Below are 17,937 nucleotides of genomic sequence, written 5' to 3'. Positions count from 1 at the left end.
TTAAAGGAGTCGATAATTGTGTGAATATGCAAAATTGAGACAATTGCAGGATGCCTGATGGCCTGCACCAGAAACACATGCGCATGGTTTAAATTTTAGGTATACGTCAAGCACGTCATCACACCTATAGACTTCAATGAAACCTTTAAAAAACGTCACTGTTAATCAGATATATTATTTAGTTAATAGCAGTTTCATATATAGCGGAACAAATTCCATTGCGCTTTACAATAGGAAACAACATGTCACGGTCTCGGGCTCAGAATAGCGAATACCAGGCTGGGGATTGGCTAGACCTGATGCAAAGGTGCGGAATCTTGCCGTGCTGATGGTTTTCGCCAGTGACCCCTCCAAGCATGGGCTTTGCTGCATCAGACAAGCTGGTCGCAGTCCCCTTATCAGGTTCCCCACTTAGGACTGGTAAACCAGGGTAGACAGGTGGAGTGGAGTCAGGATTATTCACGCGGACTGCGAGGGGGGAAGCGTGCACATTCACAGGGCGGCATTTGGTGGACTCGCAATTCTGTGCTTGCAATTGCAAACACATGCAATTTGGCACACAAACACATACAGTATATGAAAGCACACAAACACATACATAAAAAGCTGTATTATTGGATAATGATGCTGATAACTTCAGAAGATGGAAAGCTATATCTTTTGACACCTACAAAAATTCTCAAGTAAAGTTGAGCGTCAGTGGCATAGATCTCGTACTTGCAATGACTTCCTGACATATACTATAAGACTATCCACCACTCCTAATGTAATGCCCTGGACACTGTCAAACACATATTTCCAAACTCTCATTTCTGCTCAAGCCTCTAACCCCTTTTTAATAGATTTAGATAATTTTTTTCAGCCCACCTAAAACCAATTTACTGCACCTGGTCGCACCTAGCGCATGTGCAGTCCCAAACCATCGCTCTCCTGTGTGAACGCACAGGGGAGAGTATGGATTAGAATAAGGTCCTTAGTGTACATATTTAGTGACTCAGTCGCACACAGATATTCAAGAGTCATACTGTACATCAGATTAATCACCACAGTATCCAGGTGGGTTCTAAGACTCATTTTTGCCAGCACCTGACACACCAAGAGAGGCTGCTTAGTGCAACTGCAGCACTGATGTATTAGGACACCTCTGTATGCACTGCTTTATAAAGAGGATTACAGACAATTTGATCACTTTCTCTTGTCTCCAATATGAATTTTTGGCATATTTTAAATGTTTATTTGTAAATTGGATTTTATTTACATTATTTTTAACAGATGCAAAATCAGGAACCTATCGTAAAATTATTTTTAATTTGCTAACCTGCTTTATCATTAGAGTTCTGACTGTATCTTTCCGCAGATCTTCAGCAGTTACATCTTCATGTGACAAAGGAAGAGCTACGGTCATATCTATGAGGTGCAACCCCACAAGACATAGTCAGGGAGACCTCTCAGTGCCCAGGTAATTAGTATTGCATGTCTGCTATTTGCATGATGACATTCCTCAGTAATGCTTAATAATTGAATCTGTTTTTTTGTTTTCCCCCAAAAGTGGTGGACTTTTTTTTGTATTGAAATAAAACGTGACTTCAGTTCTTTGAGAGTTCACTACTTAAAGTTCACTTCAGTTTTACATTGTGTGTGTTACAGCACTATAGTACTAGTTACTTTAACGTGTCACGTACTTCAAGTAATTGCACGTTCCTACAATTACAGAAAAGGTGAAATGTAAGGCAATGGCTGAGCAGACTCAATTGTTTTAACACACTTCTTTGCTGCAAATTCGCATATGTAATGAGATGGGAATTCTGGGCAAAAAAGTGCGATAATGTGAGGGGGCCTTTGTTGTGGGGGTCCCCACTCCCCCAGGTACCCCGTCCAAGGCTGACCAGCCACGGTGAGCATGATTTGGCCGGGGGACCTTATGTAAAAAGTGTCATAACACCGCGGCCTTTTGAAGCCCACTGCTGGTTTCAAAATACCGGGGGACCCCCCCAGTTTTTTGTCCCCCATATTTTTGGAACCCGGACCGGTCCCCCGGTTTCAGAAATACGGGGGACCCCTATGCTTTTTGTCCCCCATATTTTTTAAAACAGGTCGGGCTCAATGAGCCCGGGGCTGGTTATGCTCAGGAGGGGGAAGTATGTATAGGCACATTCTGCTGTTTCATTAGTGTGTATAGGCACATTCTGCTGATTCATTAGTGTGTATAGGCACATTCTGCTGATTCATTAGTGTGTATAGGCACATTCTGCTGATTCATTAGTGTGTATAGGCACATTCTGCTGATTCATTAGTGTGTATAGGCACATTCTGCTGATTCATTAGTGTGTATAGGCACATTCTGCTGATTCATTAGTGTGTATAGGCACATTCTGCTGATTCATTAGTGTGTATAGGCACATTCTGCTGATTCATTAGTGTGTATAGGCACATTCTGTTGACACATCAGTAATCGGTATGTAGGCTTTGTTTGTTTAGTCATCAGAGTACATACATATGACATTGATAAATCAGTGTCTGCTGTATTCTCATTCTGTTGAATCATTAGTAAATTCATTCTGTGTAGATTCAACAGTGTGTGCACATTCATTTGATGAATCAATATGTATGTATATTCTGTTGATTCATTAATGTGTAGGTTCATGTTGCTGATACATCAATGGCTCCTATCCAGTTTTCATTAGTGCCCTATCCATCCGTTGAATGCAGTGCAACATAAAAATAAGTGCAAGAGTATGGCAAAATATTTAAGTATATGTGATATTGGAGCAGTTCATTGGTTATATTTGGACATTCTTTTATTTAGTATAAGGTGATATGTTTCATGACCTTTTACTTCTATCTTGTAGACTGTGTCCTGCAGGTACCTGTGATGGGTGCAACTTTTTCTTCCTTTGGGAGACATCCGAAGCATGTCCCCTTTGTACAGAGAATGACTATCAGAAAATAGAAGGAGCCTGTAGAAAAGGACACCAGGTATTTAATTAACTGGAATTCAAGCTATTAGGTTTTCTGCTAATGATGCCTTATGCTTAGAGCAGCAGATCAAGGGAGGTGGAATGGGAGTGCAAGGATATAATAGTACTAAAGTAAGGTTGTGTTATTTTAACTATTAACTAGCCAGACATGCACCTGTCATGAGGTGTTTTATTTACAGATGCAAAATATGCACTGATTATAAATGAAGATCACACTAAAGGCCCCCATACACTATGCGATTTTGGGACGATTTCATCCGATTTCGGCACTTAGTGCCGATAATCGGGTGAAATCGGCCCAAAATCGTATGTGTGTGATATCTGATCCGATCCGATGCGCGGTCCCGTGCGCATCGGACAGGATCAGGGAGGTCGGACGGTCTGTACATACGATCACGTCCGACCTCCCTGTATGCATATGCCTGCCACCTGACAGGCATATGCATGCAGACACCGGGGGAGCAGTGGGGCGGGCAGCGGGTCCCTGAGCACCGGCGAGTGCTGCTGACTGACCTGGCCGGGCAGTGTATTTACACATAGCAGCAGCGGGGACGGGCAGCACAGTGGCGGCTATTATATTTTTAAAATACTTGTCAAATGACCGGCCGCTCTCTGATTGGCTGAGAGCTCTCCGGCCAATCAGAGAGCGGCTGGTCATTTGACAAGTATTTTAAAAATCTAATAGCCGCCACTACACGTCCCGTCCCCGCTGTTGCTATGTGTAAGTACACTGCCCGGCCAGGTCAGCAGCGCTCACCGCACCCGCCGCCCGCCCCCACCGCCGCTGCCCGCCCCCACTACTCCTCACCGCCCTGCAGCTCCCCGGGTTTTTTTTTTTACATGGGATAAATCGCATGCGATTTATCCCATGTAAAAAATGGCACATCAAGTGCCAAATTGTATGTGAGCCTCCCGGGGAGCTGCCGGGCGGCTCGCAGGTAAATTGGGTCCGACTTGTCCCTAGGACAAGTCGGCCTAATGTATGGGGGCCTTTAGAGATGTGTCCACATACATCTAGCTGCCCTGTGCGTTAAGCAATCCTTCTAGTCACGCCATGCCGTGGTATGACTCAGCGGTGTTGAGCCTCTTTCCATAAAAATCGCAAAGTGATGGGAATATGATAAAAAAAGCAGCATCTGCTGATTAAAATTATGTGTGGCTTGCATATATTCTGTGTGTGAATGTGGCTATATCTGCATTTTGTATGCAGATACATTCACAGCTGCACACAGAATATATGCCTATGGAGACTAGATGTATATGGACACATCTGTATTTTTGATTGGATGTTTAACTGCAGGAAATCTGTGTATATTTGTATGAGATTGAACTTACTTAATACTTTTATTTTGTATTTACATCTGTATTTAGTTGTATTTGACATGGTAAATGTGACTTTAATATTGATTAACAACACTTTTGAGATGCAGTCACGCTGTATTTATATACATACTGTATGACCATTGTGGTCCGAAGCCACATACTGTACATAATGTGAATTTTGGTACTTGTTTCATAGTACGGTGCCCACGATATTCCGTCGTATGGCATCTTATGCATTGTATCGCATCACATGCCATATATCCGCATGCAATGCGATTTTAAAATGTATAAGCACCCTAATGGGTTTTTTCAATATTAAATGGCCCCCCTATACGATTTTTAATTGTATAAGCACCCTAATGGGTGCTTACAATTTTAAATGCACCCCCACGCCACCCCCACTATCAACGCCAACCCGAAGTGTTTCGAGCGCAGCGAGCCCGCGAGGGGCGGCAGTATGCGTCCTCCGACATTTTCATACCCCCACTATCCACGTTGGCGTGGAGTTCACTTTATATAGTGTGGCGAGCCCAGCAAGCCAACGTGCCCGAAGAGTGGCGAGCGCACACGTATTTCTTTACATGTATTCTGCGTCCCCTCGCGGGGCTCGCTGCGCTCGCCACGCTTCGCTCGCCACGCTATCTAAAGTCAACTCCACGCTGACGTGGATGGTGGGGGTATGAAAAGGTCGGAGGACGCGTACCGCCGCCCCTCACGGGCTAGCTGCGCTCGCCACGCTTCGGGTTGGCGTAGATAGTGGGGGTGCTTTTAACATTGTAAGCACTCATTAAGGTGCTTATACAATTAATAATCTTATAGGACGCCATTTAACATTGAAAGCACCCATTAGGGTGCTTATACAATTTAAAATCGTATACCATCGCATTGTATGCCATTGTATGCCATATACAATGGTATACGATTTTAAATTGTATTACATCGGGTGCCATCGCGTAACATCGCATCGCATATCATTGTAAGGCTTATGGTATACGATGCGATGGGCGCCGTGCTAGGAAACAAGTACCTGAATTTTTTTTCTAGGTGTATTTTTTACCTGTAGGTCCAACTGTACATCAGGCATAGAGTAGGTTCATTCACGCCTCTGCATTTTCTCTCTTTCTTTGGAAACCGTACAAAGGGTTATATTAAATATCAAACATGTTGTAACCTTTGGTCCATTTACAGTTTAGTATTTTTGTAAAGGTGCGAGCTGCAGTTTATTTTTCCAAATACAAAATAAGTGTTGGCTGAATTTGTTCAGAAACTCCCTTGAGGTCATATCTGGAAGCCTGCACAAAAGTCTATTAAGAAGGTTTCAGACACTAGATTTATAACATGTACTATTTGTTTTAAATGAAAGGAAACTCATTATGTGTGGAATGAGCCAAAGATGTGCATGCGAGGTGTTCCCCTGCCTGAGAAAAGAACAGCGGCCTGTGAATCAATAGACTTCTGGCTGAAAGTGGGCGCAGGGGTGGGAGCCTTTGCAGCGGTTCTGCTTGTAGCTCTGACCTGCTACTTTTGGAAGAAAAACCAAAAGTAAGTATACATCTCCAACTCTAACGCAATCTGGCTTTTATAAATGTTATTTTTGATGTATTATATGCTTTCATTTATGATATGCAATAAGCAGTAATTAGGTCCATGTTGGTTATTACTATACAAGAAGCCCAACTACCCCATAACCAGGTTTTAATATCCACCTCGCCACCTGGCATACTAATGGGTGGTCCATTTCGCTATTCTCCATATGTTCCCAAAATATCAACAAACTTTTTAGTACTGAAATGACTGTTGCATAGTGTTCTCCAATAGGTGCATTGTATAGAGAGGTGCTGATCAGTTCATTATTTTAAGAACGGAAGTTGTAGGTCTTATTTAATAAACAGTATTGTTTATGAGTGTTGATCATACTCCTATAAGATAAGATTAACATAAGTACTTGTATTCAGAATCCTTCATTTCAACTTTGCAACAAAAAAACAGCGATTTCAATCCTTGTGTGTGTGGACTTTTTTCTTGTGGTGCTCCGACTGCTAAAGCATTGCTCAATCCATCTTAGGAAGAATTCAGGAAAGTCCTATTGAACATTAGAACAATGCAAAATAGTATGATGTATATTATTGTGTCCTATCCTGCCTATTCATTTGTCAGTATTCTAGGAACTATACTGACCCACAGGGAGTGCGTGTACTGATACAAAGTTTTGAGCATACCATCTGTTTATCAGATACCATGGGATTGGAGGTTAGCATTGTTCTAGTACCCAACATGGCAAGAAGCATATAAAAGTGCAGCTTCATTTTTTTTTTTTTTCTTTTTAGTACATTGATATTGACAATAACCTCTCTTTTTTTAGACTAGAGTATAAATATTCCAAACTAATCATGACGGCAAATTCCAAGGAGTGCGAGCTTCCCGCTGCCGATAGCTGCGCCATAATGGAAGGAGAAGACAATGACGATGATGTGGTGTATTCCAATAAACAGTCCCTGCTAGGAAAATTGAAGTTCCTTGCAACAAAGGTGATACATATTGCTAGGCTACATATACTTTTTTTATTATTATTAATCATTTTTCTTGACAGTGTATTAAAATTTGTGGGTGTAGAAAAGCAAACAGGAGGGGTCACGTAAATTCAGCACAGTGGAAAGAGTAATAATCCAAATAATGAGAACAAATCATATACTGTAACCATACAGAACATAATAAACAGCAATAGGTCTAGTAGAATTATTTTTATTCAATTTAAATAGGAGTGGGACATTCTGTAATTGAGGGTTAGGAAGCAATAATGCACCATTGCTGTCAGGGACAAATTCATGCCAGGAAAACCACTTCATTATGGCACAGGAAGCCAAAGGTGGATATGGCACATAGGCTGTTCCATGTCAAAATCCTTAATAAAGAGAGGGGGAAGAGGATGTTTCCAGCATTGAGCTATAGCAGCACAGGCTGCAGTAAAAATCTGTGAGGGCGACTCAATGCCAGGACACATAACTGATAATAGTACCATTACAATAAATCACCCTTTCCATTACCTGAAGTGAGGGGAGTAAACATACATGCTACATTCCAAGCATGTGCCATGCTTTTAAACCAATGACCTATTTGCTAATACGTAAATAAACCCTGGGAGGGGTGGATGCAATAATGTTGTTAACAGGAAAACAAGAGAATGAAGAGGACATTTACAAGGACCCTAGGGACCTAATGACAGAGGATTGCTCAATACTTTCACATTACAGATTCATTTTGAATGAGCTAAAATGGCGGCATTAGCAGTAAGGAGAGAAACATATTTCAGATAAGAAAGGAGCTTATCCCAAACCTTTAATGAGACTCTTGTAGAGGAGAGGGTCAGAGAGTCGGAAGAACATGCACGGTTAGTGTCCCAAAGGAGGTCCACTTACAGGAACCCAGTGTCACCAGAGCCATCCGGCTAATAGCTGTGAGTGCAAGTGCCAAATCTCTAAGTTGAGCAAGGGAAGCTTTCTGGTAGCTAGTGAGGTCTGAGAATGCCAAACCAACCAGTTTATTCCTTGGGAAGATAAATGCAATTGTACAAAATATGTACACAAGCTTGAGGAGAAATAGTGACATTTTAAACGCATCTAAATGATCCAGCTATGAAATGGCATCAAATGTCATAGGAAAACCATGTTTTACAGTAGTTAAAGACAGTAATTGATCTCTGTGTCAAGAGAAAGCAGCACTAAACCTGAGCATGACATAAAAATCAGGCAGGTTAAAAACCCTACTGGTACCTGTTAGGTGGATTAAAGAAGGAAGGAGGGGTCTGAGATGATTGACAGTTAACCTAGTGTAGATCACTATTTATAAGAGCTATTGGGTAGTGTTTCTCCCAGTCTTAAGATGAGTCACGATTTCTGCCTCAGAGGGGAGTACACCAGAGCCAGTGACCTAACTGCAAAAAGTCATAATGGATAGAGATTAAAAAGTAATTAAAATGTCATCAGCCAGTATTGATTGAATCACTGATTCAATTTGTTGTGGAGTCCAGGGAGCATTTATATCACACAGCTGTTCCTCCTAAAAAAGAAAAGCATGGCTAGAAGAAGTCAAGGGTTGAGGGGTTCAATGGTCACAGGGCAGGTTGTAAAGTCAAGCATAGTAATTAGCAAATTGTTTAACCATATTTGCTGGATTAACTATCCTGTCCCCTTTAACAAGAGTATAATTTGTGGCACAATCTGTTAGGAGCAGTCTGGGTGTTGTCCATTATGAGCTTAAGTAACTGACTTCTAATGGACGAGAGTTCCTTACTAAGGGCCTTGGAGGGCAAATGTTTATTCCTGTCCTTGACATCCTTGAGCCCGACCTTCAAATCTGTCTGCAATTTGACATGATGATGCTTAAGTCTAACTCTTGTCTGAACAGCAGTACCCATAACCACTGTTTTAATAGTGCACCAAAAGTTTAAATTAGAATTGGTGAAGTGAGTATCCGGGGAAGTGGAGACATAGGCTACATATTCTAACCAGCCTTTGCTATTGGACACTGGTGCAGATAATATTAATGCCTGCTTTTTTGCACAAGTAGTAAAACAATCATTATGACTGTCTGAGTGATTCAATTCAACACTATATTTATTGCAGAGGAGCACAGTTTATTGTACATTGCTGGTTATAACTCTTAAAGTCCATACACACTGTATGGACAGTGATGAAAGCTGTCATCGCTGGGGGAAAGCCGCACAGTGCATACACACTGAGCCGCTTTCCCCCTGCCTGGCGCGGTCAGCGGGAGGTGGACGGATTTGCATAGCGCAGCGCTATGGGAAGCCGTCCACAAAGCCGCTCATCTTCTGGTAATACAAGCAGATGAATGGCTTTCCCAGTGATGATGCGGGGGCGCGCATCACCGCTCACGGTTCGTCGCTGGGCCATACACATTGGGCGGCTTTGAGCTGAAAGCCTCTCAAAACACCAAGTTTGAGCAGCTTTCAGCTCAAAATCGCCCAGTGTGTATGGACCGTTAGGGGAATGTATATTTTAGTCCTTTTTTAATTCTCATTAAACATGCTGGTTATCTGTGCAGAGTACCATGATTTCATGTTTTATTTAATGTTATATTAAAACTAAACTGAAAATAACCCCTATTTAAGTGATCACTATCACTACTTATGACTGTTTGTGCTAACAGTATACTCATGTTATCATCATGTTTTATTCCTCCAGGAAAAGGAACACAATTTTGAATCGGTGCAGCTGAAGTCCTCACGGACACAAAATATATGAAATCCCAACATTGCCTTTCAGACTGTGAAAAATAGATTTTTGTAAGAAAAAGAAACTCTTAACATATCATAAGAAGAAATTGGTTTGCGGTACCAGTGAAGATCAGCGAGGCACCATAATGGAAAAAAAGATACCACAACAAAGTATAAAGCTCAGCTGCCTTATTAACTTATTATTTTGCCAAAAAGGATTGTGTGAACATTTAGATTTCAAGTTCAACTCAGGATTGAAGATGTTTAGATTATTGTGTATAGGTTGTGCATGCATCTGTTTTATCTCTTACCTCCCGACACATCTATCACAGAAACACAGTTGTCTTCAAGTCTAAAACATGACCATTGCTGCTGTTCTTAACCCTTCTTAGCTAAAAATCTTGGAGTAGAAAATTTTAAATTATAATGTGTTTTCTAATTAAAAACGACACATGTAATTAGCAGGACAAAGCATTATGGGAGTTCGAAAGAATTCCACAATAACTAAGACAAAGAATTTACTGTTTTGCAGTATAACAAAAGCATTGGCTGATTTTTTGCCTTTTTTTAAATTGATAATTGAGGTGACCATTTGTTAACCATTATACCCTGAGCAACATTTACTTATACCACGTTCACACTGCCAAACAAATTACTGGGTCAAGCATGTCCACCCGGTAATATGACTTTCAATACAGGTTTTTTTTAGTTGTGAACTGTACAACCCGGGTTGAAATTCCCAGGTCTCCAACCCTGCTTTTTACCCGAGTTGGAGACACGGGTATAACGACCTGGGTTGACTCGTTCCCACTGCACAAAAACCTGTGTTGAAAGGCAAATTACTATATATTTAGTTACAGTTTCATATATAGTGCAGCATATTCCGTTGCGCTTTAAAATTGGAAACAACAGTGATTAAGCAAACTGGGTAGAAACAAACCGACAATATATATATTTTTAAAGCATGAAAACAAAAATCAGTTTACTACACATCGGGGTTTATTCTGTTTGGTACGGGGGGACCGTAAACGGGCGGATCGTTTTTTTTTTCTAATCTGCACATGCGTATCTATCGCAATGCGCATGTGCGGCGACCGCACACCGCTCACGGATCGGTCTCTCCGTGCGAAAAAACCTGTCCGCAAGAACACGGTCATTGTGGGCGGCATGTGGCCGTTTTTATGGGAGCGGCCGGAATAATGAGGAAAACTGGGCGTAAACATGGGCGTACACGGGGGTGTGCACACAAAATGCACGGTGCCACAACTGCCACGATCGGGGAACGCACCGTGCATTTTGGACCAAAAACAGGCGGACGCCAAAGATAGCTCCAGACCACCTCTAGAGATACCGTATGAGAGCGGACGCCTGGGTCTGCTAATTAACGCTGATTACATTACTACACCTGAATGTAATAAGCAATGCTGCAGGCTATTAAGTGAAAAACATTATTTCACTACCTGCAAGCCACACACAGCCCTCAAACACATTGGAACCTTACTTACTTCTACACTTCTCAACATGTAAAGGTTGGTTTAATTTTAGGTTAAATTCATTCTAAGACCTGCTTATATATGTCAAGGTAGTTATTTTATAACCATCTACACCCAATCAGAAAGTGTTTTTGTATACTTTAAAAAGCAGGACACTCAATTCACAGAAGTCGACATGTGTCAACTTTTTCACTGTAACACAAGCATACCAGTTTTTTATTAGGAAAAATACACATAAACCACTTCTAAGAGCAATAATGATGTTTTTGGACTCAATTTCTACTTGCACTGTGGCGTACGCTCATATATACAGAAGGTGTCGGTGTGAAAACTGACGAGATCCGTCCCTGCACTTTGGCGTACGCTCTGATGTACGCCAGGTATCGGTGGCTAAGAGGGAGATCCGTCCATACGCGGTGGCGTACACTCAAGTGTACGCCACTCCCTATTGTCGTGTTTGTGACCGTCCGTGTGCGGCTGTTCTGTGGGCGGACTTTCGCTCACCGCGAGCGTACGGGAAACGCATGGTGAGACGGACCATACGTACGTTTCACCGACCTAACCAGAATAAGGCCCATCAAGTGTACATATTTATAGATGAGGATCCAAAATGAACTGATGATGTGAGATGCTTGCTTTATGATTTTGGAAATCCCAAAGAAGTAGCTGCTAGAATGCCCACATGTGCACCTGCATATAGAAAATAGGGGGCGCTAACCAATACCTGAAGCGTGTTCATTTTCACTGCAGCTAAACCAGTGTACTACAATCTTTTTATCCATCATCAGCAGAGCTGTGTCCAGTCTTCTTAGACAGTTATGTAGTCTCTCTAGTGCCATGGTCTGCAGAGTAACTAGTCTGTAGCTTCACATAAAGGAGCTTGTTCACCTTTTTCTATATAAAAGGTAGGAAGGCAGACTTGTGCAAAGGCTGGCCGTTCAACTCCTTCAAAGCCTGGTTCTTTAAATGACAATTGCAGCTATTTAAAATTGCTGTCAAAAAAAGTTAGTGGCATTTAAACAATGCCTTTAATTATACAGGGGGTTATTCAGACCTAGTCCCTGCTCTACTAAATGACAGACCCCTGCGATCAGGTATATACCGCCCAGCCAGAGTGCAATCCCACCCCGGTGTAAGCCTGTGTGCAGCCCGTGCATAGCCCAGGACGTACTCTGCGGCTGCTATAGAAGCAGTCAAATCGGGTACGGAGCGGACATTACACGACTTCCCCTCACACACCTGGGCACGCCTGCGTTTTCCCTGACAATTCCAGAAAACGGCCTGTTACCACCACCAAATGACAGCTTTCTGCCAATCAACTTGTGTACGGCCAGCGATCAAATATTTAGCAGGATTCGGATGGTCATGTGCATGCGCACTATAGGCCGTACACATGCGCAGTGTATTGATAATTGTCTGGCCTGCTAATTCGCAGCCTTGGGATCAGGTGTGAATAACCCCCTGAAATACTTTAGATGCTATACCTACTCTATCTTTTCATCAGTATGATTTATTGGTGCAGAATAAAATACTATATATAACATCAGTCTCTATTTCAGTGTCAAAATATATTAAACTATGACATTCCGTGTATATTAGCAGTGTTATGTACAAGCAACACTGCTACCAATCCCTGCTCATATTAGTGAGCTGCCAGTAGCTGAGCTGCTAGGCATTAATATCAAGACACCTGTTTTAAAGGAGTCCCAAAATGCTAGTGCCTTCTACTTTCATGAATATGTTTTAGACATTTGCAGACCTGATATATAACTAAAAGTCCTGCTACCTCCTCTAACTATGCCATGTTTTATGATTTAAGCTAAAACTAATAATTAGAACATAATGTGTTTCTGAATTGCAGGATTAGCAACTGCTTTTAAAATGAATGACTGTCAGTAAGAAATACATTTTATTTGAATCTGTCAGTACATTTCACCTGCTATATAATATAGCCACCACCCACTCAGGGGATACAAAGGTGTCATTCCACAGTCCTGTGAATAAGAAATGATTTCAAAGCTACATGTGATCCTTTTACGATTTTACAACATGAGAAATATTTAAAGCCAGTAAGTAAAAAATATGACTATAACTTCATGCGGAGGCGGAACTACCATTGGTGCCACAGGTGCAGTGCACGGGGCCCCTGAGGACTAAGGAGCCCACTGCTGCCACTGTCACCCTCTTCCTATATTCCACTGTTTTTCCCTGTCACTCTCTACCGCCCCCAGTCACCCTTTGTCTCTCCCTATCACCCACTCCCATGTTGCATAATGTGACCTTGGGCTGGGGTGTAGGAAAGGGGCCCAAATGAATTTTTTGCACCTGGGCTTACCAACTATAAGTTCTGCCACTGACATCATGTTTTATTGTTTTTCTTTTAAGACCGGTATCTTGGAAAATGTAGTAAATCTAAATAGTTTTTGTATATAAATATAAAATCTAAAGATATTGTTGTTTTGCAGTTGGTGTACATTTTGTTATTAAATGGATATACTTGTGTTTTTCTATACATTTTTGATTTGTTGGGATAAAAAAAGAAACTTATCTGAAGTAAAATCAAAGTTTGAAAGTTTTTGTTTAAAGTAATTTATTGCACTCCTCACACTGAACATTTTTCCTGCAACAAGAAAAAATGGAAAGTAATTTTTGTGTGTTATGTTGTCATTGTATTATTTTCTTACACAGATAAGCATTTTTATCTATGTGAGTGATATTCATTTTAAGGGATTTGTTCTGTGAAATATAGTATGCCATATCTGTTTTACTAGTACTGCAATATTGCATAATAAAAACAATTGGCTGCCTAGTTTTTGTGTTATCTACATATCTCGAATTGCTCTTTATACCAGCGGTATATTTGTGTGTGGGAGGGGGGGGGGGGGGGAACGGGTGTTCCTGTGTCTCCCTCCCACTTCATAGAAAGGGTAATGGCCTCTTATTAGAGGTGGTAGAGGCTAAAGGCCCCCATATACTACTCTGAGGTATTGCATGCAATCTCCTTTGTGATTTATTGTAATCGTACCTTGCTCACCTCACATTGCGGGATGAGAAAGCATATCAAGGTATCTTTAGCCCAGGTAAAGGTTACTATCAGCTAAACTTCATTTCAAGGAAAAGTGTACCCCCACTCATGGTAAGTCAGGTGATTTTCAAACATATAGCAGTTTATTTCCAGATACTGGTAAAAATAATTTCCACAGTGAGATATAACTACTTAATATAGGTCAGTGGTGTTATTTTAAGAAGAAAAAAAATGTAACCACCACCTTATAGTTTTAAGGGGACATCCTTTTGTGGGTAGGCATCCCAAATTTACATATGCGGTAGGTTATAAACACATATAGCAGTTTTTTTTAGCTTGGCTACACTTTTGTTTAGGAATATAGTCGTACCATTACTCACAATGAGTATCGCTTTGCTAGACACATCAAGGTTTCTTTTTATTTAACCAAGGAACAATTTTCGAGTCTTGAACAAAAATCCATATGCCAGATATTATATTCTAAAATGTAATGTTAAAAACACCAGGTACCCCCCAAGAAACTTGGGGGGCCTTTAGACAATACAAAAACTTAAACAATAGGGTACAAAGTCCATAGAAACAAATAAAAGAGTTAAATATTGCCTGCTTACACTTCCCAGAGACTTGTCAATGCGTTTCGCTCATCTGATCTCTCTCAACACATGTCTGAGGAGTGTGAGAAGCCTTCTTTTAAACGTAGAGCAGCCAATGGGGTATTACATACAGGAAATGATGTCATACATGTTATTCCTTTCCCAATTGAACATTCTAAATTGAGCAATTTCTTTATACAATGTGTATATTTAAACACATAAATAACATATATAAATCCATTCCTTTAAAATTAACAAAGTTAATCAGTGAAAATCAAACAAAGTTATGACAGGCAGTACATTTACCATGGTAACAGCCCACACTTCCGGTTTTACAAGGGTCACTTATTACACATTGTGTTGGACCTTTTTTTAAAATAGGAACAAGTGTTCCTGCATATATGTGTACATAGGGCAGCTGCATCTGTGGACGTAGCAGCGATATGACAAAATGCTAATGCAGCACAATGCATCTTTTGTAAATAGACTACTCCTGTCTTCTATGATTCCCTGAAGGTACAACATTGGATCACTCTGCAATCTTGAAGTAGAAGACTGGACAGACACAGAATATCGAGGAAGGTGCAGGATCTGTACTAATATTGAAGTAATTCTCAAACCATCGGGTTTGCTTAATACTGAATCAGGACCAATCCAGTGTGGTACTTCAATCCACACTGGACCTAAAGCAGAGCAGAAAACCATTCTGTAAGATATAACATTATATGTAGGATTCAAAGTATCAACAGGACATCCTAATTTATGTTTTTACATGGAGAAACAAAAAAAACACCTTTTTCTATTTTTACCATTTAACTCCTAGTTGAGGCTAAGTTTATTTTTGTTAGGATGCTGTGCTGGCAGGTTTCCTGGCATTTTTCATGCCATTGAGAACTTAACTCCTAGGGTTACTGTATACTGTATAACCAACTATTACTAGCTAGGATCAGTGGGTCTCAACCTCGGTCCTCAAGGACCCCCAACAGTGCATGTTTTCCAGGTCACCTGGCTGTTGAACAGGTGCACTCATTAGTCACTGACACATTTTAAAAGATCACAGGTGGAGCTAATTATTTCACCTTTGATTGTGTGTGGAGACCTGGAAAACGTGCACTGTTTGGGGGTCCTTGAGGAATGAGGTTCAGAACCACTCCTCTAGATTGGCGGTCCACAACCTTTTTTCTATCCCATACCCCTTGATTGGGCTTTTCATGTATGAGTACTTACGAGTGGAGTGGAAGTGAGCGGTATGCCTATCCTTATGTGTGTCCTTATATAAAGGAGTAGTGGAGGAGTAGTGTGCAGTCAGGAATCGGTTCCCTCTGTGTTTGGCTGTTTAGCTGTGTACTGTCTCCGGGGTTCCCGTTAATGCCTGTAGGATTAATCCCACTGCTTCCTCCACCTGTGTTGGTGTGGGACAGATGAACTTTGATGTATGAGGGCAGTGCGGCTAGCTCCCAGTGGATTGCTGGTTGGCCAACAATTGAATGAGGCCAAATATGTCAAGTCTCCTGTAGGCCTGCATTTTCATAGTGACTCTGGGGCAGATGTATTAACTTGCGTTATGGAGGAGAAAGGGGGTACTTATGTATTATCTGGGCTCCCATGTTAAATGCACCCCATTTTTTCATACCCCTACTATCCAACTACGCATGGAGTTGATTTTATATAATGTGGCGAACGCAGCGAGCCACCGTGCCCGAAGCGTGGCGAGGGGACGCGGTCTCATAAGAAAAACGGGAGCCCAGATATAACATAAGTACCAGAAAGGGTATCAGCACACATTATATGTACTGATACCGATTCTCCCTTATGTATGACGGAGTGGCTGTTCGTTCGTTAAATGCCCCTTTCCATATTGGCGCTGCTATCTAAAATATAGCTGACCACTCTGCCACCTGAAGCTATCCACTTCGACTGCTGCAGGGTGGCGATGCTCTATCCTGACAGCAGGGACAGAGCTGTCCTTGCTGCTAGCTCCAGGCTGTGCTGGAGATCTAGCATGCATAGTACAGCTGGAGGGGGGGCAGCGCTTCACTGTGAGGCGCTCCCCCACTTCGGCAGACAAGTTGCTAATACATCTTATCGTGTCCCTTGCTGCTTTGGCTCATTTATAAGGCAAAGCAGGAAGTGTTATAGCATAGCGGCCTGCCCTCCTGAAATAACAGCAATATCCCTCTCTCCCTCATTAGTCTAGCAACCTTCCTCATTTCACCTAGCCCACATTACACTGTTATATTTTTGGGGAAAAAAAGGAATGAGAGACAGATACAGGTACTTGTTTCCTAGCACGGCCACAAAGATCATGATCGTGGGCATCGTGAGGAAAAATCGGGGGCATCGCGGCCATCGCATGCACTAAAAAATCGGGTGCGATGGCCGCGACGCGATGCCCGCAATTTCCCCATAGGGAACAATGTTAAATGCCTCAATTTAGCCGCGATGCCCCCGATTTCCCATAGGAAACAATGTTAAATGGGTCAATTTACCCAAATCATCATAGGGAACAATGGTAAATGGCCCAGAAACCCCCAAAACACCCCTGAACAGTGAAATGTCCCCCCAAAAGTATTTTACGCCACCCCACGATCAACGCGAACCCGAAGCGTGGCGAGCGGCGGCGGTACGCGTCCTACGACCTTTTCATACCCCCACTATCCACGTCGGCGTGGAGTTGAGAATAGAATAGTGTGGCGAGCGCAGCGAGCCACCGAGCCCGAAGTGTGGCGAGCGCAGCGAGCCCCACGAGGGGACGCGGATACCTGTAAAGCCCGCGAAGGGACGCGTTTACCTGTGAAGGTATCCGCGTCCCCTCGCGGGGCACGCTGCGCTCGCCACGCTTCGGGCTCGGTGGCTCGCTGCGCTCGCCACACTATTCTATTCTCAACTCCACGCCGACGTGGATAGTGGGGGTATGAAAAGGTCGGAGGACGCGTACCGCCGCCCCTCGCGGGCTCGCTGCGCTCGCCACGCTTCGGGTTCGCGTTGATCGTGGGGTGGCGTAAACTACTTTTGGGGGGACATTTCACTGTTCTGGGGTGTTTTGGGGGCTTTCTGGCCCATTTACCATTGTTCCCTATGATGATTTGGTGAAATTGAGGCATTTAACATTGTTTCCTATGGGAAATCGGGGGCATCGCGGGTACATTGAGCCATTTAACATTGTTTCCTATGGGGAAATCGGGGGCATCGCGTCTGGATCATTTAAGCCTTTTTTAGCCGCATACGACGCGACCGACCCGATTTTGACAGTTTTCAATGCATTTCAATGGGAAAATCGGGGGCATCG

General features: G+C 42.3%; 1 protein-coding gene across 1 annotated transcript in view; it reads left to right on the top strand.

The window, feature by feature from the left end:
• Positions 1-13,839, top strand: part of ELAPOR2 (endosome-lysosome associated apoptosis and autophagy regulator family member 2) — a 111,880-nt gene extending 98,041 nt beyond the window's left edge. The window contains exons 18-22 of the mRNA XM_083183090.1: positions 1,358-1,459; positions 2,850-2,976; positions 5,665-5,843; positions 6,664-6,829; positions 9,506-13,839. Coding sequence (XP_083039216.1) covers positions 1,358-1,459; positions 2,850-2,976; positions 5,665-5,843; positions 6,664-6,829; positions 9,506-9,565 — 634 coding nt within the window. The 3' untranslated portion in view covers positions 9,566-13,839. The remainder of the gene's footprint in view (positions 1-1,357; positions 1,460-2,849; positions 2,977-5,664; positions 5,844-6,663; positions 6,830-9,505) is intronic.
• Positions 13,840-17,937: the final 4,098 nt, after the last annotated feature.

This window comes from Crinia signifera, chromosome 4, assembly GCF_055691185.1.
Source record: "Crinia signifera chromosome 4, ASM5569118v1, whole genome shotgun sequence".
In the NCBI taxonomy this organism is placed as follows: Eukaryota; Metazoa; Chordata; class Amphibia; order Anura; family Myobatrachidae; genus Crinia; species Crinia signifera.
Note: the sequence above shows the minus strand (reverse complement) of the source record. Positions and strands in the feature narration are given on the sequence as shown.